Raw genomic sequence first — 21,643 nt, forward strand, 5'->3', positions numbered from 1 at the left:
ATTGCACATACTAAGCTTATGCTTCTAGCACTGACTTTTCAGAATATGTAGATGCTACGGATGTCTCATGGTCCTTAACGTCTGATCCGAATCCCATCGCAATAGCTTGCATCAGGTTTAGAGTGCAGGGCAATTCTGTCACCTTGAATTCTCAAGGGGCATCAGCATTAACAACTGAACTACCCGCAAACAACCAGGTTCAGCAGTTAACCATGATCACTGAGCCCTTTTTGGCCATAGAAAATCCCCTGTGGACAAAAACGTGCGGAGATAGAGTCGACCTACCCGTGTAAGAGGGCTTTGAGAAAAGAAAACCGATCATAGCCCACAACACAACAACATCATTTTTCTCCAATAAAATTTACAAAGCATCATCCGAAATGATCTCTAGCTTTACAATCATAAAGAACCCCATAGAATCATTCTTTCCACAAATTGTGGGGGATGGCTCAATCTCAAATTTATTCAGGAGGCTGCCCACTAACCCCACCTTACTATTCAGTGGATCGAATTAAGATAAAAAGCATGCGCATATCGCTCTGCTTCAAGCTTCTTATTAAACATTCCCACAAAAGCTTCCTCAGAAACAACAGTTTGATACCACATTCCGCAAAGTCCTAAGTCTTCAAGGCTGAGTATGCCTATGTCAAGATTGTCGAAGATTATTATCATCCCCAATCATTCAACTTTTGTTCCTAATTCGTTGAGGATAGTCAGTCAGAAGGAGTAGCACTGAGACAAGACAAGGTTACATTGAGCTCAGCTACTGTCACTAGATCGTTCGTGGTGGTAGATTGGGATGAACAATCAGTGGCGACTAATTTATCAAGATCTCCTAACAAAAGAGGCCCCAGCGCCTCATTTCCTAGTTTTAGATTCACGGTATAAACTGTACCCATAGACACAAATGCGACGACCTCTGTGCTTCTTACGGCTAAACCAAAAGTGTCATCCAAGATAAAGTAGGCCCACAACAGCATCTAATGATACATTAATTGTACAACATTATTAAAGATCAGTATCTACCCAGCTCGGATCTTGTTTCTCTTTAGACCATTTACTACAGGAGAGGAGCAGCAATATATGATCTTCTACTGCTAAGACTGTAGAACCAGCCAGAATGCAGAGTGTATATATTCAGAGCGCCTCGAGTGTGCAAGATAGATACGGTAAGATCATCCTGTTCAAAGTATCACATTTAGCTCAAACCAACGCGTCAACAGAAACACAATCGAATTTCCTTTGACATACACTGATAGACTCTATAGCTACAGTCCCAATCTCAACCATCAGCACAGCCATGATCTTCAGTTTCGATGCTAGTTCAAGTAAAATCTCAATGCCACAGGTCTCCAAGACCAGTTTTCGATTTGTCCATGCAAGTGACGAGACAGAAATTACAGCAATGGAGACTTCGTGGCCGAGAGATTTCAAAATCAAATGGAAAACATAGCGTTAGAAACCCCAAGGACGTTTGGTAACGCAAAATATACTATGGAGACTCCAGATTCGGTAATCTCACCATTCAGTAGCCTAAAGACCGTACGTCTTAAATTTCAACATGTTCCCAACGCATTTTCTAAGATACATTAAAGTAACTGTGGCTTCTGTGCCAATTTTTTCCACAAAGAGTGCAAGTGCAGCCAATTACTACGTCAGTATTTCAACTTTATCGCTTGCACTATGCTGTACAAAATCTAAGACGACATCCGGTCCAATCATGGTACGCGATTGCGACATGATGCCAACGGTACAACCCTATTAGGTAAGGAAGTAGGCACAGCACGCATCGGTTGGGCGTGCTGCAATAGAAGTCCATTGAATTCAATCGACAACCAAGTGGCTCCCAATGAGCTGATAATCTGGAACAATGATCGCTTTGGCAGTTGGCTCGTGTCCCAGTAATCAGTCAGTGGCGGGTAGGAATTGAACTGGTGAGATGTCATCACCAATCGCGATTTTGATAATGATAGATGCGTAAAGATCGAATTGCAGAGCGTGAACCTCGTTGATGAGAATCAAAATGGATGCTAAACCCCTTTTGTCTTGTGGTTTCCCCTGAAGGGCAGGCAGTTAAATTCAAAGTAACAACAGGCAAACTTGAAGTTGATACGTCTTTAGATGTCATAGAGCGAATTCATGCTTTAGATTCGAAGTTATTCCATAAGGTTTATCGGAAGATATCTCTATGAGAGCCATCGGCAGTATCATCTGAACTTGTCCTCCGTCAAGTGTCAGGAATTGATTGCCAAGTTCTTCTCAACTGTACCTTATCCATTGCAACTCCACAGCATGCCGAATAATCAATGAGCTCAATACATGACAGGCTAAAGCCATTCAAGACGATGGACTTGCCAGGGAATTCTGTCCGAAATACGTTAGGCTTCTCGCGAGTCACAGAAATCCAAAAGCAGTGGTTCGTAGCCATTTAGACGATGAATTTTCGCATGAATTTGAGACCATTTAGGCAATGTTTCAAAGGAAAAATGACTCACAATTCCGCACAGCGCATGAACTCAATGCAACTTCGCAGGGGCAACCAGATTCTTCGCTGTGTTGTCATGTTGCGAGTGGTTCCAAAGTGATGACGTTCTCAAGGTTGTGAATAGATGCCCCGTGCGTCACTATGGCAACCAAAGAGTAAACCTTCCGAACATTGACAGGCATATTTTACTTGTACACAATTACATTCAAAAAAACAACGAGCGTCAGTACATTTTCAGCACTTATAAGATCTCGCTCACCTTTGTTCGAAATCTTTCCTTCGAAAGACAGTGCCGGCTGCGACACAATGTCTCCCTCTCTTAGCCCACTCTCGGAGCTCGACCCGAATGTACCACAATCGCCAGAGAAGAGCAAAGCTAAAGGCGAGACCAAGTCCCTCGAGTATCACCGACAAGTTCTCGAGTCGCGCTTGAAAGAGAGCAAGTCAGTCACCACCAACTTAACAATGTCGCAGCCGAGTGCAATTTCCTTTGGCGGCAGCAGTTGTAGCCGTAATTACTCAATTCAAATTCGTCAAGCTTATACAGTTCGCTCTTCTTTTAGGAATCAGCAAAGCTATGTTTCTCCTTCCGACAACATCATGTCTCCTGCTACTGCGAAGCTCGCCGCATTCAAGAATCGTCATGTCAAAAGGTATGGCTTCTTAGATGGAGCGGATGCAGAGACAGTGCTGATACGCTGTTTAGTGTCAAACCACGAGCTCTATTCGCAAAGGCGACAAGCAATGCGGAAGCAGCGAAGCAATCATCAAGCACAACTTTAACCGAGCGAGAGAAGGCAAATGATTCGTAACAATCGTTCCTATCACGGCAGGAGAACATCAGACTGCTGTCGCTGTAGAAGATTTTGGTTGCATTTAAATGGCGTTCGGGTTATCAATAGGTCTTTCAAGAGACGACTCATTACGATGAAACTTGTATTTTTTGTCACTTTTGGACTGCAAACTTGGTATGATTGGGGGTATACAGGAACATCCTCACGCAAATACCTGGTGAGACACTTGATTCTAGAGGGCTGCTAAGCATATTTCAAGCCGTCTTCGTAGGTAGAGCAGTTTCGACGCTGGAATAATCAAATTGTTATTCTACGCAAATTTAAAGTTGCACATGTTCTGTTTTTCTGCCTCTTCCGTTTCGGGTGGCGGGCCGAAATGCACCCGACAAAAATTCCAACCCAGGCTTGTATATCGCCATACATCATTAACAATGTCCACGTCGAAAGAGGAGCGGCAAGCCATAGAAGATGAGATTATTTCCCTCGAGAAACAGCTCGACGCGGCAAAACGCAAGTTGAATGACATTCCTCAACAGCCAGCAATTCCCGATGCAATAATTACCAAAACACATCTGTACGAAGCTTCATCCTTGCATACGTTATTGTTGCTAGCCGACTCGGCGCTCCCGCTTGGATCATTCGCCTTTAGCTCCGGCCTTGAGTCGTTTCTTGCACACAAGAAGCTTGAACATGGCTCTGGGCTCTCGCAGCAGAGACTCTTCAGTGCATTCTTAAGCCTATCACTGCAGAGCCTAGCTTCGACGGCATTGCCTTACGTGCTTGCTACGTACAGAAATCCAGGACTCTTGTTTGAACTGGACAACGACTTTGACGCAAGTACACCATGTGCGGTGGCCAGACGTGCTAGTGTCGCGCAAGGAAGAGCTTTGTTGAGTGTATGGGAACGTAGCTTGCACAGCCATTACGCGCCCATCACTGAGGATGAGAGTCACCTAGCCACGGAGCCTCAATCAATTCTGCGAAGCTTTTCAACCAGCCTTCGCGACTCGCGCGAGCTCGTTTCTGCAAATGCGCATCTAGCACCGCTGTGGGGCATCGTTACACTACTCCTGCGCATCGATCTTAAATCGTCAGCTTACCTTTTTTTATTCTCTCATTCACGTACAGTCATCAGTGCAGCAGTGAGGGCCAGTGTGCTTGGTCCATACCAAGCTCAATCTGTTCTAGCATCCGTGGATTTGCAGAATCATATCGAGTCGCTCATTGAAAGCTATTGGTATAGGAAGCCAGAAGATGCAGGACAGTCGGTGCCGGTTCTTGATTTATGGGCTGGCAGACATGAGAAACTATACTCACGAATTTTCAACTCATAACCGGTGGCAGGCGTAATACTAGCGGGCTCACAGCGAGTTGGTCACGCTGTTCCAACATTATTAGTACATGTGGGTACTAATGTTGAACGATTGGCTGTTATGTTCTCTGGGCTGTCAAAGGAGTGGTTCGCCTGTGAAAAGAAGCTTCGAAATCATTCCAAGGTGTTCGTTTATTTCTCCTGAATACAACTACAAACTACGGCCAGTTCAAACGCTTGACGTTCAGAAAGCATCATCGGACTGATGCATGGCAAGGATATTGTGCTAAGGCCAAAATTGAACAAATTTGTCATTAAGTGCGAGTTCTACCTACATTTAAGCATGAATTCGAGCGTATGCTGTGCGATTGCTTGCAAACCGCTTATGCTTTGCGGCTTCTTTCTCTTATCGTCAAGAGCCCCCTTGTCTTTTCAGGTAAAGAACTAATTCTGTATATTAAAGATTGAAGCCCGGTATGAGAGAGCAGGGAACCGCTTAAGCTTTGCAGAAGGAACTTTCACTTTCAGTAGTATACTTATTTCAGAGCAAGTGCAGTTTTGGGATTGAATCAAGGCAGCCTTTGAAGAAGTGGTGCAGGCATCGTCAAGAAGATTAGGCTGCTAACGTACCCCTTGACACATAGCTAATCGACTATCAGGCATTGTTATGGGTTGATAAGACCCCCGCACTGTACCGTGCTTGTATATGTGTGATCATCACGGCTTCGATCAAGAGTCTCGTTGTATCCTTGATAGAGTTCAGCTCAGCCAGTACTGTTGGTGCATACAAGTAATGTTCAAATTGTCTAAACACGTCGCGTTCTTCGAGGTAGCACGTGTGTGCTCAATTTTAGGCCTTGGCCCTTCCCCAGATGTACCATAAGCTCGGGTTTACTATTTACTTATCTAGATTCCTCATCCTTGCGAATATAGACTAGCAGGAAGTTCATGGACCCGCATCGGACTTGTCACACATTCTTCGTACCTTCTGGCCACGTTCTAGCCTTTCCGTCCGAGCTGTAAGTAACTTTGCTACCGGAACTTAGGTAAGATTGGGTGCAGATAGAATTCTTAGCTTCTCACATTGAAACTGTATTAGGATTTAGTTCATGAGACAAACATTTCATAGTCCACCTATCCACCAGCGCTTGTTCCCCTTTGGACTGGGCAATTGTAAACGGCAGCAACTTCAAGTCGTCATAATCATGAGAATCCTCGAAATTTTGCAAACCATTATCTGGCCAGTCTAAATCACATTTCATAAAAAGAATTTCCTTTGGTCAAATTTTGATTATCTCCGCCAGCGCTACCGCCATTGGATAGGCGTAGTTTTCAACCTCGTGATAGAACTGCCAAATACGAACTGATTGGAGCGCATGATATGGGAAGGGCGACCGCCCAGCATGCAGTAGCAGAGACACCATGACCGATGGCTAGCGTGCATACAAAGCGCACTACGGAGGTAGGAGTGGGAGTGTGTGTGTGTGTGCAACTATGGCACCTGGAACAAGCTAAGCCGTGTAAGTACAAGTACTCCACGCTTAAAGCACACCTGTTAGTCGTACTGTATCCATCTTCCTGAACTGGAAATCCGGGCTTTGGAGAGGGGCTTGGCACGTCTGCAAAGCAACCCAGAAAGTTTAAGCATAGATTTGCCAAACGTGTTGTCAAGGACGGATAAATTCATTTCGCATCCAATCCTCAAGGGCCCTTGGCGTTGCTAGTACAAGAGCGCATTTTGATGGAGATGAAGCAGGGAAATGATCTGGCGGTCTGAATCCTACGAACTACATTCTGCGTACAATGGTGCTCCAAATTGTGAGTGCAATGAAACCTTTGACGCTTATCCGGACTCGCGTTTAAAAAAGTCTGAACGCTCCTCAAAAGTAGCGTGCTTCCCTTCATGCAGACAAGGATCCTTTGAACATTCCAGAAGAGTTCCGACGACGGTTAAAGTTTTGGGTCCGAGTGGAGCATTTTCCGCTGTCTGGCGTCTTCCAGCCACTCACGCGATCGCAGTTCAGCTCCGAAATCCTAGCTGACGAATGTGGCCGCATGTGCTCGCCTTTCCGAAGGCTAGGAGTCTTTCGCCGAAAGCGCGAATTATTGTGATTTTTATGGTTGAGGTGGCTTTGGACGCTTCCTTGTGGTATGAATCTCGCAAAATGTTGAGCGCTAGGAGCATAATCGTATAGTTTCAGCTTGAACACTCATTTCCCCTCCCGGCAAAACTTTTCCCCCCGCCTTTGCGTTACGTAGTATAGCTTCGTCACGAGGCTGAGGCGATCCGAGTTGCAATGGTTCTCAGTCTCTTTATGACGTGGCTTGAAAGTAAGGCATGTACTGTGAACGGCGAGTGAATCGCGACCTCGGTGCTACCCTCTTCCATCGACGCGAGTCGGAGGGAAGCAGAGAGATGAAGGCGGCGGAAAAGTCGACAACGTCAAGTGATGTCGTTTTGCCTGAAGCAACCTAGGACTCGTACATCTTAGAATACCGGAGAATCTTCGGGTTGGGCCAGACAGAGAAGACATTGTGCGCGCAAGCTTGAGAGCCTCCCGCCCTCAGCACGTCGTCAGTCCGTCCGTCAATCAGTCGCTGCCGCAGCCGATGCGGTTCGCAACCCGCTAGTGCAACCTACCGGGGTTCGCACCTAGTCTGCAAGTCAGACGCAGGAGCTTGAGCGTTACCGTCCTCACGACCGTGACGAGGGTTGACGAACTACGCCCATTCTGGTGGGCGGGAATAAGCTAGAACGAAGGCAAATCACGTCGGAAGGCTTGGCAACAGAGCCGTTTAAAGAACGTGCTACTCCACAGCTCCTTTGGGCATGAGGGGCTTATCTGAATTCTTCGTCGCAAAAAAAAATTATCCCAAGCGCACAAACTATGAAGCGGCCGCACGGAGAGATGAGCGACAGTTCTGTTGATCAACAGCCTGGGGGCCTCAAGTTAAGTAATGGCTCGGTGAAGCCCCATCAGCCCAAAATATCAAGGAAGATTCGAGCATGTAAGTGTTCACCTGCTTCTCTTTGGAAATCCACGGCTGTGCGAGTCAGACCCTGTGTGTACTGCCCTGATACCACTGGATCTTTATACTCGTTTCTCGGTCAAAATCCCGTCCAGCAAAGTCCAAAGCTCCACATTAGGTGCCAAATTCGTATCACCACATGCTTGGATTTTACATCTGCTTCCCGACGATAGTTAACCTGGCCGGCTGCTCCGCTCCGATCTGACTTGATTCAAAGGTCAAGAATGCCAAAGTCGCAAGATCAAATGCGGCATTGAGCCCGGTGATCCTGCCTGCGCAAGATGCCAAAAGCTCGGCTTGCGATGCGTGGTCAACAAGAGTCTGCAGACCCTCCTCGAAGATGAAAGTGAGTGGAAGAAGGACATCGAGCAAAAAACCAGCCAATTGCAATCCGCCATTTCCGACATCCTGCAGAGGTTGAACATGCCGTCGCTTGACTCTCTTACGCCAAGGTCGCAGAGCATCGCTCCTACGAGTCCATCACGAGCTGTGACGGAACACAGTCCGTCCCCGCGACCGCGGGCCAGGCCACGAACGATATCCATGGCAAGGGCAAGTTCTCCGGAGTCTTTTAGTTTTGATGAGATTGAGGCCGATAGTTTTTCAGCACCCATGACCAGTCTCTTCGAAGTTACCAAGCTGAAAAGTCTACGTGTTCGTGACTCGATAGGAGCTCAAAGTGACTCTGCTCTAACAAATGACTTCATCTCTCTTGGCAGGATCAGCCTCCAGGATGCAGAAGAGCTCTTTAATCATTTCACGGTCTCGTTAAACCAGTATTTATGGGGCGGCATTGCTCTTGTTCACAATGACTTGACCTCTACCCGGAAGTCATCCAGCTTGCTTTCTGCGGCCATCATTGCAGTCACTGCACTGCATATACGCGGCAAGGAAGAAATCTTCGACGCCGCGTACACAGAATTTCTATCCTTAGTCAGCGAGTCCATGTTTGAACGCAGGCACAGCCTTGACGACATACGGGCTTTCTGTATCGGTGCATTTTGGCTCTCAGATGTGAGCTGTACGTCTCTCAAACCCTTATTGTCCTCTATCATCTAAATTTCTGGCAGGGAAATTGTCCGGCCATGCAGTCCGAATTGCTACCGAGTTGAACTTACATCAAAGTTTTTCCAAGGCCATCAGAGGCCAGGCAGAACACGTCGAGCGTGCGCGTCTTTGGTACCTGCTTTATGTGTGCGACCACCATTTCAGCATTGCATACGGGCGCCCCCCCGTTATTCAAGAGGACATGGCTATCACATGCCACGAAACATTTCTCCAGGTTCCAGGAATCACACAAGCAGATTGGCGTCTGCAAAGTCAAGTTGCCATCTTTCGCATTTTAAGTCGAATGTACCGGCAATTCGGTGCTGATACCGATAAAGCCCTCTCAGAAGCAGATTTTACAGCACTTCGAGCATTTAACGCTGAATTTGACAGCTGGCGAACAAAATGGGAACCACGTCTTGGTAGGCAGTGTGCAGAGTGTTAGATCCGATGCGTGGCTAACAGCTCATTAGCTGCTAATAAGTATGTATCGACATATCCCTCACGGGGAACCATCGTACATTGGAACTTTGCCAAGTTACAAGTGAATGCACTCGCTCTACGCGGCCTATCACCCCGACAAGCGCATTTGATCTCAGACCAACGAAGGGACTTCGCGAATCTCGCGATTGCGCACGCATTAGGCACGCTAAGTTTCATTCTGGAAGACAGCTCAGTCAGGTCTTCCATTCAAGGCGTACCACTTTACATGCATACTGTAGTTACATACGCATCCATGTTCCTTTTGCGAGTTCAGCTTAGGTGGCGACCTGCGCGACTGAACGTGAATATGTCGATCGTGAACACATTGATCGAACGTATGGCCCAGCTGCTTAGTCAAGCCAACACGAGCGAAAGACATCTTTCCTTACCTGTTGCGAATGGCCTCATCAAGATGCTGGCCAAATCAAAAAAATTCGAGCCATCAGGAGTCGAACAAGGACAAGCAGTCCATGATCTGGGCAGCTATTCAGCCATGGGCGCAGCAAGCCAGGAAGAATGGTCCGGCGCCGACTCCGGCTCGGACACAATGTTTGGCGATATGGGCATGTACACCGCATTTGACAACGAGCTCCTAGCACCGACATTCTTCGACATGGTCACTCAGCAGATGCCCGGATGATAGCAGTGAGGTTACATTTGAAAAAGATTAAAACGACCGAACATTGGGATTCAGAGCCCGCATTCAACCTGAGAAAATGCCGCGTGGCGTTTCGAAATGTCGTTCACGACACGGGGGTTCCAAGCACGCGGGGTAATGGCCATGACCCTGCAGCAACGTGAAGGCCTACAATGTCAAAGTCCTGTGCACTCAGTGCGTAGCTGCATTAGGAAGCTCACTACTGAGCCCTGAAACAAGTTCAATAACCGTATAGATGCTAAATCATGATCCAGCCATGTTCTGGTTCAATTTCAGACTTGGACAGTCTTTGTCTCATCCGTCAGACCATTTGTGCACAATATTGTCGATGAAATTGTGCACTTCAAGGGTCAACAAAGCGGCTCCGCCTTGCTGAAGATTAGAAAGTTCTTGGCAAAACTAGTCAATCGGCCCGATAGGAAGATCCGACATCTTGGCCAACCATCCACGGAAGGCTCCTCCGGCGAACTAACGATTCGTGCTTCTGCTATTGATTCATCCGTACCGGTATGTGCCGCACATGGAATCCCTCCAAAACACACTGTCTCTGATATCAAGGAGCAAAAACGAAGCCTGCTGTGCGAATGGGCCGTCCTTAAGCTTCCCTGCGTTAGCCATAGAGCCTGAGCTCTGACCATGTGCGAGATATTTTCTATGCATAACGTCGTAAGCATATGGCGTTTGTGTCGGAGCTGGACCCGATCCTCATGTCTTGACTCCGGAATGGATGCTGCTAAGGCTGCGAGGACGAACGGCAGGAGAAGACACCTGGAGTTTCCGGACCAACGGCTCCGACACCTTTGGGAGAAAGGGAGAAGACTGAGGTGACCACTCATTTCTTGCTTCCGACTGAAGCTGTTGCAGGGCAGTTATCTTTACAAAATAGTTTTCGCCCTGAAGACGGCATGCGCTTTTACGCTGTACGGCAAACCCGCACCTCCGTCTGCCCCTGTTCGCTCTCCTAAAACTCGGAGAGGTATAAGAGCTGTTTTTCACCCAATGGCACACACGCTTGGAGCAGCGAGTGGCGACGGTAATGGAGCTCAAGACATGCAATTATAGAATGAGGCAAGAGACTTCACCAAGAATACAATTCACGGTACTCGTCGCAGTAGTGTCGAAAGAGCAAGCAATATCGTTCAACAAAAATAGCGTCTATTGCTTACTTCTCATTGGAAGCATGAGGTGACGTGAATGAAAAAAAAAATATAAAGAGTTCATCCTAGCGCGTCTTTGGACTTCATGCAATACCTCGCCTTGCAGAACAACTCTTCTTCTGAAATCATATCTCATCGCACTTATTATCCAAATTTAATGCGAGTCCCACAGACTGGGCCTTTCAATTGTCTCCAATTCCTCCAGTATTGAATGTATCGGAGAATAGCTGACGTTACAAGGTTAGGCTCAGCGTCGAATTAGAAAACCACGTTCCGAAGTCTATCTTAAGTGTTTTCCGCAACCGCAGTCGTTGCCAAATTCTCGACGAGCCATTTTAGCTGCTGAGTACAGGTTTTTTCTGACGGCATGCTGCGTTAATGTATTGCGCATATGCAAAGTCGCACTTTGGGCTGCTTCGAAACCGATCTCCCCTGTAGCAAGGAGATTCAGCCAACCAGCTAAACGATAGCCAGCTACAAATTCTGTCAGAATATGGCAAGCAATTATCAGCATAATTACCTTTGGCAATTTGCAGCTCTATCGTATCAATAACAGAGTCATAATACGTGGTGGCCAGATCTCCTGTTTCGACTGTTTGCACACCTCCAGGGACGACTTTCGTACATACAAATGCATTTGTATCGCGCGCCCAGACCATTGACGATGAAATTGAATCATTTAAGCTCATTCCGTGTAGCCAGTCTGCTTTCTCGCTTGTATATATGCCAGAATCGATAGCCTTGGTCAGGTTCTTGCTCCATGATAGAGCGTCACTCTCCTTTCCACCTCCAACCAATTTCTCTGGGATATTGGTATCCCATATCGAGTGCAGATTCGTCTCATCGCCATCAAAAGTGACATTGATCGTGTTGCCTCCAAAATCAAGGGCTTCAACGTGGAGTGGCTGATGAATGTCGCCCAAAAAGTGAATAATGAACTTCATGGCGTCATTACGTTGGTCATCTAGCAAGCTCGTATCTAGAACACGGTTGGTGTAATTCTGTATGGCGGATACAATGCAGCCCTCGTCACCACAATCCCTTTGGTAATCCACATTGCAAGAAGATGGCGGCGAGTCTTGCGCATCAATAAAATGGAAAGCGGCACTAAATGTTCCTCCTGCTCGTACATGTTAGGCGACATAGCTATACGTTTGCAAACATTATGAACCTTTCTCTCGACGATAGCTGTCTGCCCACGTCGCTACGTCAGCCAAGTAGCTTTCGCTGTCGCTGCCCAAGATAGATTGACAGAAAGCTTTCGTTCTGTTCGAAACATAGTTTTGAGCGACGTATGCTACCGTCTCATGACCGAGGGAGCCCCATGCCAGGACACCGAAGTTAAACGAGAACATTGAAACTGCCAAGAGAGAAATCATGATGCCGAGGAGGCTAAAACTGAAGGACGAGGTAAATGCGCTGAACAACGCCGGTTGAATTTTCGTCTCAAGCCAAAAGTTTCCAGAGTGTAAGTCTCCACATAAGGTACAGAAATATCATTAAAAGCACCTTTATGGTTACTCTTATCATTAATCTATCTTGAGGCCATGTTGTTGACAACGCTCAAAGACTCGGCTATTTGCCCAAAAAGGAAGCTCGGGAATGACTTTTGTTGACATGCTACATTGGTTGGCAAGCAAACGACGACCTTGCCATGTTTGAGCAGGGAAGCACAGTCTTCATCCAGTCTGTGGCCGGCATATTACAAAGAAGAAACAAACTTTGCGTGCGAATATGATGATTGGTTCTTCTGGCTACTATCTCATGGGTGTGATAGTAGATCGCTACAATGCATGTGCTAGTACCGTCTTGGTGAACACTACCTTCCTCGTAGAATGTCCACCACATCTCCTTGAGGCCAAACTTCTCCAGCTCTACAATTAGTGGAAAATAAAAGGATCGAAGATGACCCACCTAGGCACCTGAAGAATTCACTAAATTAATAACAGAAAAACTAATTGCCTTGGAATTATCATGCTCATGTCTTCACCTACAAGCAAGGCTGTTTAAATACGTATAAGTAACGCTCTAATTGAGTTATATGAGTTGGAATACTCTTTTTGACACATTTCATAACATCATCTGACCTTGAAGTACTGCTACCATTGAAAAGGCTGCCAACTTTGGCGATAATATTGCGGAAATGCCTTTGGAGCGAATCCTCCTATTTGGGATAGTGAGTATCGAACGAGCATCTTGCTTCACAGGAATCGCGGATGATTTGCAACTTTTGGGACTCTCACTTAATGTTCCATGGCAATTTCGTGCATCTTGACTGCTATGTAGAATGCGCAGTTGCTTGCGCTATTTCCGCATTTATTATTAACTTGGCTCTTGGAAATCTAAGAATGATTTGAATCAATATACTTGTCGTAGCAGTACTCGACCGGTGGGATTGAGAATAGATTTGCTTCACCATTGCATTTCCTCCATTACATCATACCAACCTCATGAAGTCAAAGAGTTTTCTACATTTACGTAGAAGCAGGATTGATAATATGATCAACTTCCTCTCGCCAGTATCCTGGCACCTAAGCATCGTCCGACGACTGCTTCCATCTCTATTTTTCGCTCCTTGAATACACCGAAACTGAAGATAGCTGACCAATGTTATGCGCGATTAAGATTCGTGGGCCATCTTAACAGATAGAGAAATGATCTAACCCATAATTAGCTTTTCCTATGAATTTGCCTCTTATCGGAGGGCTCGTCTCAGATTTCAACCAAGTATTATTTGAGTCCGAGGGCCCAATGGATGAAGTAAAGTAAAAGAAGAGTTGAAAAACAAAGCGTTTGAAAGACTGTATGACGATTTACTGGACCTCTGCAGGAGAGGATTGTTCTGTTGTAGTGAAGATACATAAATTAGATGCCCCAACAGGAGTCGAGAGCCATATATAATTGGATCTTACTTGTTTGCTACGAACAGGAAATTTAGATTCTATAGCAGAAGTCGTCTTTAAAATTTCGCAATTGGTTCTCATACCTAGATTAACTAAAATATTAGCTCACTGTTGTCACAACTGACTGCTAAGTTAGCATTTGTTACCGTCCTTGAGACTCACTTCTCTCCAAGAATTTCCACCCCAACAGAAATATCAGCATATCGAGCGAGAATTTTCATAGATATTCCTTTAGTAACTACCAAAATCTCAAATCCTTTTCGTCAGCCACAGTTAAAATCATATTTATTACGGTTGCGATGGGTCACCATTCTTGCAAATTCGTCTCTAAAGCGCCAAGTGAATGAAAGGAATATGCATATCACACCGATGGTAAATTTGTCATACGTAACTCATGTTTTAAAAGCTAAAGTAAGTAGATTCATCACTTGCAAACGCTTAACACTTATGAAAAGCACACATTAGAATACATCCATTTAGACGATATGGTAGAAGTCACTTTTGATAAGACTGTCGTGATCCTGCATTTGGAGTAGAGCGTGTGGAAAATTTCGCATGAGCGTGGTCTTTTATGGAAGCTTTTCAAGTTTTCTTCTACTTTCTTGTCATAGACTCCTTCTTTGCATCAACTTGACGACCAACGATTGGCATTGACAGATATATCTTTCACCTTAGGCAAGAATTCTGCACCCTCCTCTCTAAGCGAGGATGAAATATTGCCTCGCAACCACTGTTTTACTTTAGCTTTTGAAGCTTTTGACCAATTTGTATGCTCGTCAAGCAGCATCCAGAGCTGCGGATCTAGAAATTCGAGATCATTACCCGCAGCCCGAAGAAGCTGGAACACAATGCTGATATTCATCCCTTTCATCGCTTGCCTTAGCATTCCAGCTGTGGGTGCCACGCCGATGTTATGACTTAGAAAAAAAGAGACTAATTCCTCATCCCCGCTTTCGATCGCTGCAATGATGCCCTCTTCTGCTACAATAGCCGCCGGTGAAGAAGTATTGACCGTGCAATTGAAAGCAAAAAGTAGACGTAGCAATCTCCTTCGGTCGTCATCCCAGTTATTATGAATAAGCTTCTCAGGTAAATGTAAGCCTTTTAGGCCCTTGAGGCTCCGAATCTGATGAAGCTGTTCAAGTGCAGAGACTGCGGAATCACTGACCTCCATTGAGTACCTGTCCTCAGCATGTCGCAGCTCAACGATGCTTTTTTGCGTCAGGAAGGTCAATTTCCGATCCAAATCTGCCAATTTCGCTGGGTGTTGTTGAGTTCTTTTGGCGCGTGGCGGGCCAGTGTTCACAGAGCATTCTGTGACAGCAGCACGGCGCTCATCTTCATCGGAGCCAACCTCATCCTCCGGCTTGTCTCCACCCACTGCTGGATGTATTCTCGTTTGCGCAAAACTAACGTATCTTATAAGAAATTCCCATGTGAAGAATTTGCGAGAGAGGAGTTGGCTTTTGTTCTCTTGATCCAGTGTATCACTCTGTTGAACCAGAATCTGAAGCGTTACTTCGAATTTCAGATGCTGAGATGTCAAAGCCGCCATGAGTTGCTTGGAACATAAAGGCAAATTCAGATTAGCAGAGAAAAGAAAAATGTCCTGCAGAAGCTCAGAGGGTAGTGCTTCAAACAATGATGCAGACGGATACTCCGTCGTTGAGCTGGATTTCAAATGCAGTGGAGACACTCTGTCAGATAGCGGTGTTCTTGGGCGACCTGATTTTGTGCCGTGCTTGGACTTTGTGTCGGGACGCAAGCGCCCAATTACCATCATGTTTGACGCATGCTCTGGTTACGTTGTCCGTGACTTGAAATCAGGACGGGATGATATTGCAATTTGAGGGTCCGTGGCTCTAGCCTTTTCTGGAGCGTTGTGCCCCTTATACCTACTCGAGGAGAAGGAACAAATCTTTGATATTCTTGAATTAGCCAGCGATATTTAATAGCTTTTTTCGCAGCCAGTTAAAATGCTTATGATCTCTTCACGTCAGAAACGCTAATGTCTTGTACGCTATCAACACCACAGCGTCAACTTTAAAAGCACACGCTGTTTTAAATGTTTTCATATACGCTCATATCATTATTGAGAAGTGTTTTTGTCGTGGGTATTCGATTCATTTGGATCAAAACGACAAATAAATGGATAAACTATAGCCTCAATGTACTATCATCCCGTCTCTCGCCTTCAGGTAAGCCTTTCTATATTCGTTTTGATCTGTCTCCGCGCCCCGATTGAGCGGCGTCCACTTTGGATCATCTTTGAACAATCTCATTGCCTTTGTATAGTTCTTCGTGTCTGTCGTAAATCTGTGATAAATGCCAGCTGGCATAATCATCAAATCAAACTGCTCCAGCTTGATCCTAATCCACTCATCGTCCTTGGCACGCACATCAAAGAATCCAGAGCCGTCGAGAATGTAGCGTATTTCCTCGTCCTCGTGCAAATGCTCATTAAAGAACATCTTTACTTTGTCCTCGTAGCCAGGTAAAGTCGTGGGCGATATTGTAATCTCGTCTCGGTTCTTGTACTCTCTCGATCGGGCAAGCTTATTCACATCGTCAACATCTGGGAAGTTGAAATGCAAAATCCCCAGCTCCGAAAGCTTTTCGGAAGACACCTCTCGACCAGAGTCGTGAGGCTCTCGCTGATCGCCCTGTTCTGCGCGATTAATGTAGTTCGAGGAATGAAGCTAATACTGGGGTGTGTGTAGACTCACGGGCAGATTATCGTACCAATATGCACGCATTTTCGAGCGCTGGATCTTCTCGCGTTTGTATCAATATTTTACGCTCTGCAGCTGATGTAAGGAGTTCACAGAGAACGGATGGGTAGTCTGGCCTTTGGGTCAGCGTGAGTGCAAGAAGCAGCACGAAAAAAGTCTGGACCCTGATCAATGACGCAAGATTGGCCAGGCTGATCAAGCACTGAACAGACGTGGACCCCACCTTTCGACATTGTTCTCACCAGCAAGAATGTTTAGATCGCTGCTTCACCTCCGTTGAAGGCGCTCGAAAGGAAGAATGTACATCTTGTTTCGAATACTTAAGTACATGATTTGCAATTAATGCTATCATAGTTATTTCCAAGCTGGACAAGTTCTCCGAAAACATGCGCTGACAGTTGTTGAATCGCATGTACGAACCAACCTTTACTCTAAAAGCCTCGTGATGATTCTACACACAAATGTTCCAGATTGTTTCACCTCATCATATACAGCCTGGTTTGGAAATGTGTCCCTCGGTGCTTCCCTCTTGATTTGCTCGTCTACCGGAGATAAATAAAGGATGCGAGCTTGTTTTCCCTCTCACGCTTGATGTAGAGTTGGGTAGGCCTTTTGATATTGCTTCTCTTCCTATTCCTTTGGATGCCATTGGGGTTTGGTCTAGGGTGCTACTTGACAATGTTCATGCACCACTGGGCTCCGCTCTTCTCAGGTTAGAGGTTGAAAATTTTTCATTATCCTACTTAATGCAAGACGATGTGATAGTAGTCTTCAAATAATACGGTCACAGAAATGCTCTCGCCAAACAAACTCAAGCCTCTGTATTCGAATTGACATATTTTAACCAAGAAACCTATATAGTCCAACTTCTGTAAGGTCCATTCATAGAAAGGCGATCCCAAAAACTCGACAATATAGATGCCATGTTGCTAGATTTTGTTAGGAATATCTTCCCAATATCAACTAGCTATGCGGACTAGCTATGCTAATGCAAACTACTCCAGAAGGGATGAGCCTCCCGGAGTAACCAGGTAGCAGTATTCTCAGGGCTTATTAAGGGAAGGGATCATTAATAAGAAAGGTATTATAGCTTAGGCAGTATTATTAATAGATCCAGATTGAAATACCTTAGATTTCAATCTGGCTCTATTAATAATACTACTGTACTGGGGAAAACGGTTCATGCTCTTTTCTGAGGAATATCATGTGACTCAAGAGCTAGGACCTTAGGCGTCATATGACATGGTGGAGATATATAAGAGAGGGGAATAAGGGTACAAGAACAAATATGAGAGACCTGCTTTTGCTTTGCTTTGCTTTGATTGATTAAACCTTTTTTTAATTAGGGTCTAGACCCCAAATGTGCAACAACCCCAGATGTGAAGAACGGAGTGGGAACATACGTACGGCATAGCTGCGCTCAGGCCGCGGATTACATGCTCTAATGGATAGTGGTATTTAAGCTACATATAGTACCCACCTTAGTTTTACCCCCTTAGTCGTCAGTCTTAACACGAATCCATACTTATTGCTCCCCATCCTAATATCATACTTATATTCACCCCTTACAATTCTGACGATTCTTTGCCAAAATAAAGGCGTAGGCCCAGTATCAGGATATCAGAACAATAATATAATAGCGGATAACAATCAAGTGAAATCTACTCTCACATAAAGCCTTTTCCGGATTTGATCTTGAGTTACGCAGGGGTGTAACATGAGTAATGAGTAAGCAGCCTGAGATCGCCATGAGCCGACACGAGCCAGCGTGATCGTGCTTGATTTCCTCCATCTTGCCTGAGCAGCATGAAGAGGGTCGGAAATTGGGCCGCAATCAGTTCGTACACAGCAAGACGGTACGGATGTGGGGTGTCAAAGCCCTCAAGGGGCTGACGGGTCCCACACTGTAAGGTACATACTTCTTTCCCTTAGCTCATTGCGAGTATGAAACCTCATTTCGCAGTCAACAACATGGATGCCACAATCACGCCAGACATTACTGCCTCGATTTTCACCGTTTTGAAGAAATTCGGCCATCCATTTATACTTGTCGGACAAGCTGCACATCGATGGATGGGCTGCGGAGGTTGTGTCGACGACGCCATCGACCTGCTGGTGCGAGACGACCAGTTTGAGCTTATTATTGCAGCCTTTATCAATTCCGGCTACTGGGGTTTATTCAATCCGCGTTTCGAGAGAGCGAGCAATATTACTGCATTGTCGCTTTCGAAGGTTGAGGATCATGAGCAACTCCGGCCTTGCGAGGGGCTCAAGGACTCTCGGCAGCCAGAGGATGACGAGAAGCTTGAGGTCGACATCTTTCTCAATTACTGTTGTGATGCCGATCAGACCCTGCAGCTGACCGTGGAGACGACCCAGGAATGGCCTTTCAATTACATCAGACTGTGGTCGGAACACACTTTTCACATTCAAGTGAATGGCGCTACGTTGATTCAAATACCCGCTTTATATCACGGCCGGCCACTGCTTGCAGAGAACAACTTTCATCCGACTTCGAATCGGGCTGATGAATGGCATTTCGGACCTGAAAAACTGTCAAATTTGGATACTGGACATCTTACTCTTGGCAAAGCTGACGACACGAACCTTTTCATCCCAACCATTCCCACATATCTCGATGCTCTCGTCTACCACATAATCCAATATACCAATACTAAAACATCACTCGCTTTCATCTCACAATGGCAAATCCGGAATTTAACACGATACTTGTATCTTGAGCTGCCGGACCTGCGGAATCAAATATTATTTGAAGTTGAAGGAAGCACGGAACGATTTCTTGAGAATTATTTCAACAACTACAAGAGAAAGCCCTTCTACGTCTTGAGTAAAGAAGGAGAGCTTGTGCTTGTAGAGCGCCACAGCCGAAGCTCATATCCGGAACTGTTTCCTGGGCATGCTGACACGCCTCGTAGTGTAGTGTAACTATATTGCGAATTCTAGACTCGTCCTGGCTCAATGTCTGTGTATTTTTGACACCAAAAACGAATTGTATTACAGCTAACTCAAAAAGTAAACCATGTAAAAACGATTAATATCCTATGCCTCTCTAGGCTTGTGGTGACTACATCACGAAACCTGCACCTTGCAGATCTGCGACTGCCTTGATGAACGGTTTGGTATAGTAGGATCAGTTCTTCCCGAAATACATATATAGGTCTTGCCTTGTCAGGAAGGCATAGGGGAGCAACTTCTCTGGGCTTCTTCGACGTGTCAGCAATGCCCAATATATAACCACTCTTGTTTTCATCTTGCGTTTCTCTTTCTTTTTCCTTCGACAAATCATCATTGTTTCCATTGTTACGTTGAATTTTTATGATGTCGTATCTGGATCCTGTCCCATTTCTAAAGGATACTCGGCTGACTGCTTGAACACAGATTTCGATCAACCCTCTCGCCTAACATCAACTGCGTCAAAGCCTCCACAGCTCTCCAATATCTCCTCAAACGCCAGAATCAGCCACCCTCCGTCTCGCCTCTCGCCTCCTTAACATGCCTCGTCCCAACAAAACCATCTCTCCCGCCCAAAAAGCAGCTCTTCTTGAGTGCTTTCAATTTGCCACCGCTCTCGTCCCCGTCGCGTTGCGCCCCCAATTTCTCCTAGTTGGGGGAACGGCCAGCATTGCCTTCTCGTCCCCCCTTTGGACGGACGACGTGGATGTTGCTGCCTCTGCCGAAGCAATCATCGCTTTTCGGCAGGCAATCGCCTGGGAGGGCTCAAGTTTCGCCATCAGTCCATGCCAAATGATCGAGTTCGACAGCCGCCAAGGGTTCCGAGTCAGTTTGGAGCTGCTCCAACTCGGTGGCGCCTTTGTCGAGTCGATTGCCGTGGCTGAACCCTGTTACAATGGGTTTGTTGCGTCCCTGGCGGACTTGATATTGAACCGAGCTAAGACGGTCGTTGGGTGCGGAGAGATTGGTGATGTTGCGGACTTGAGATTCTTGTTGGAGGAGGCGGCGAGACGAGGGATGCTGATTCCGGTACAAGAGGAGGAGAGGAGGGAGGTGTTGTTGGAGGCTGCAAAAGAGTTGATACTGTGTGAGAGGTTACTACTACAAGCATTGATGATTTGAAAATAAAAAATACATAATTTCAACTGGTCCCTAACTTGTGGTGTGACTGATATAGGTCAAGCCCATATATATCTCTACATTTACTGTGTGCTGGCTGGGCTCTCCCCGGAGCTCCTTTCTCCTCAAAGAGTCTCTCCACGGAGAGCGTCTCTCCATAAAGCCTCTCCCCCCTGAGCTGTTCTCTCCGTGGAGAGACCCTCTCCCTGAAGCCTCTCTCTACGGACCATTACTCTTATTAGAGAATTTTATTCATGGAGAAATTCTCTCTATAAAAACTCTCTTTATGGAGTATTGATTAGCCAACAGGAACTATTACCTAAAAGGTTATATGTTCTATTCAGCCTTCAGAGGATTCTAAAACTAGGTATCTTCAAAACCTCTCGCCTTTCAGTAGGAGGCAGCTACGGAATACCATGAGGTGTAATATCATCTAAAGTTGCTTTTAATTGTGAAGGTAAAGGAGACCAGAAGCAGGACCCCAAACAGAGAATAGGGATTAAACATAAGCAGCCTGAGGTCCTAAGATTGCAATTATGAGCAGAGCGTGAGCGACTATGAGCGTGCTTATGTTAAGCTATCCTTATTGGAGGGCGGAAGCTTAGTAAGATTTATATAGAAGAAAACTTATATATTTAAGATATATATTTTGTTTTACTTACTTTACAAAACTAAGGTAGGTCCTATTGCTTATATAGACCAATTACCCCGCTTTTCATACAACCTCGGTTAGTTGAATACCTCGGTTATTACCTAATTGTAAAGCTATTGGAGGGCGGACGCTTATTAAGATTTATATAGAAGAAAACTTATATATTTAAGATATATATTTTGTTTTACTTACATTATAAAACTGAGGTAGGTCCTGTTGCTTATATAGACCAATTACCCCGCTTTTCATACAACCTCGGTTAGTTGAATACCTCGGTTATTACCTAATACCTGAATAA

At 45.6% G+C, this 21,643-nt stretch overlaps 7 protein-coding genes across 10 annotated transcripts; 5 read left to right on the forward strand and 2 right to left on the reverse strand.

The window, feature by feature from the left end:
* The first annotated feature begins 2,674 nt into the window (after nucleotides 1–2,674).
* Nucleotides 2,675–3,619, forward strand: PV09_00496 (uncharacterized protein). Its single transcript, XM_016353241.1, has 3 exons — nucleotides 2,675–2,928; nucleotides 3,049–3,138; nucleotides 3,192–3,619. The coding sequence occupies exons 1-3, from the start codon at nucleotides 2,792–2,794 to the stop codon at nucleotides 3,295–3,297; spliced, it is 333 nt and encodes a 110-aa protein (XP_016219498.1). The 5' UTR covers nucleotides 2,675–2,791; the 3' UTR covers nucleotides 3,298–3,619.
* A 65-nt stretch (nucleotides 3,620–3,684) lies between these two features.
* Nucleotides 3,685–4,946, forward strand: PV09_00497 (uncharacterized protein). Its single transcript, XM_016353242.1, has one exon. It carries the CDS (start codon nucleotides 3,711–3,713, stop codon nucleotides 4,611–4,613), a length of 903 nt encoding a protein of 300 aa, XP_016219499.1. The 5' UTR covers nucleotides 3,685–3,710; the 3' UTR covers nucleotides 4,614–4,946.
* Nucleotides 4,947–7,433: 2,487 nt separating this feature from the next.
* Nucleotides 7,434–11,176, forward strand: PV09_00498. 3 transcript variants are annotated; one of them, XM_016353244.1, is made up of 5 exons: nucleotides 7,434–7,600; nucleotides 7,839–8,642; nucleotides 8,692–9,090; nucleotides 9,142–10,316; nucleotides 10,371–11,176. In XM_016353244.1, the coding sequence occupies exons 1-4, from the start codon at nucleotides 7,480–7,482 to the stop codon at nucleotides 9,789–9,791; spliced, it is 1,974 nt and encodes a 657-aa protein (XP_016219501.1). In that variant the 5' UTR covers nucleotides 7,434–7,479; the 3' UTR covers nucleotides 9,792–10,316; nucleotides 10,371–11,176. The 3 variants fall into 3 exon arrangements, with proteins under 3 accessions (XP_016219501.1, XP_016219500.1, XP_016219502.1); XM_016353243.1 differs by having other exon boundaries at nucleotides 9,142–11,176; XM_016353245.1 differs by having other exon boundaries at nucleotides 7,434–8,642; nucleotides 9,142–11,176.
* A 3,200-nt stretch (nucleotides 11,177–14,376) lies between these two features.
* On the reverse strand, nucleotides 14,377–15,675 carry PV09_00499. 2 transcript variants are annotated; one of them, XM_016353247.1, is made up of 2 exons: nucleotides 15,038–15,675; nucleotides 14,377–14,950 (listed from the first exon to the last, which is right to left on the reverse strand). In XM_016353247.1, exons 1-2 carry the CDS (start codon nucleotides 15,650–15,652, stop codon nucleotides 14,495–14,497), a joined length of 1,071 nt encoding a protein of 356 aa, XP_016219504.1. In that variant the 5' UTR covers nucleotides 15,653–15,675; the 3' UTR covers nucleotides 14,377–14,494. The 2 variants fall into 2 exon arrangements, with proteins under 2 accessions (XP_016219504.1, XP_016219503.1); XM_016353246.1 differs by having other exon boundaries at nucleotides 14,377–15,675.
* Nucleotides 15,676–15,782: 107 nt separating this feature from the next.
* On the reverse strand, nucleotides 15,783–16,741 carry PV09_00500 (uncharacterized protein). The gene is made up of 2 exons (XM_016353248.1): nucleotides 16,596–16,741; nucleotides 15,783–16,532 (listed from the first exon to the last, which is right to left on the reverse strand). The coding sequence occupies exons 1-2, from the start codon at nucleotides 16,623–16,625 to the stop codon at nucleotides 16,035–16,037; spliced, it is 528 nt and encodes a 175-aa protein (XP_016219505.1). The 5' UTR covers nucleotides 16,626–16,741; the 3' UTR covers nucleotides 15,783–16,034.
* A 1,831-nt stretch (nucleotides 16,742–18,572) lies between these two features.
* Nucleotides 18,573–19,624, forward strand: PV09_00501 (uncharacterized protein; the record flags this gene model as incomplete). The annotated part of the gene is made up of 1 exon (XM_016353249.1): nucleotides 18,573–19,624. One exon carries the CDS (start codon nucleotides 18,573–18,575, stop codon nucleotides 19,545–19,547), a length of 975 nt encoding a protein of 324 aa, XP_016219506.1. The 3' UTR covers nucleotides 19,548–19,624.
* A 490-nt stretch (nucleotides 19,625–20,114) lies between these two features.
* Nucleotides 20,115–20,661, forward strand: PV09_00502 (uncharacterized protein; the record flags this gene model as incomplete). Its single annotated transcript, XM_016353250.1, has 1 exon — nucleotides 20,115–20,661. A coding segment is annotated over one exon (546 nt), but the record flags the coding sequence as incomplete, so codon positions are not given.
* Nucleotides 20,662–21,643: the final 982 nt, after the last annotated feature.

Source organism: Verruconis gallopava (assembly GCF_000836295.1).
Source record: "Verruconis gallopava strain CBS 43764 unplaced genomic scaffold supercont1.1, whole genome shotgun sequence".
NCBI classification, from domain to species: Eukaryota; Fungi; Ascomycota; class Dothideomycetes; order Venturiales; family Sympoventuriaceae; genus Verruconis; species Verruconis gallopava.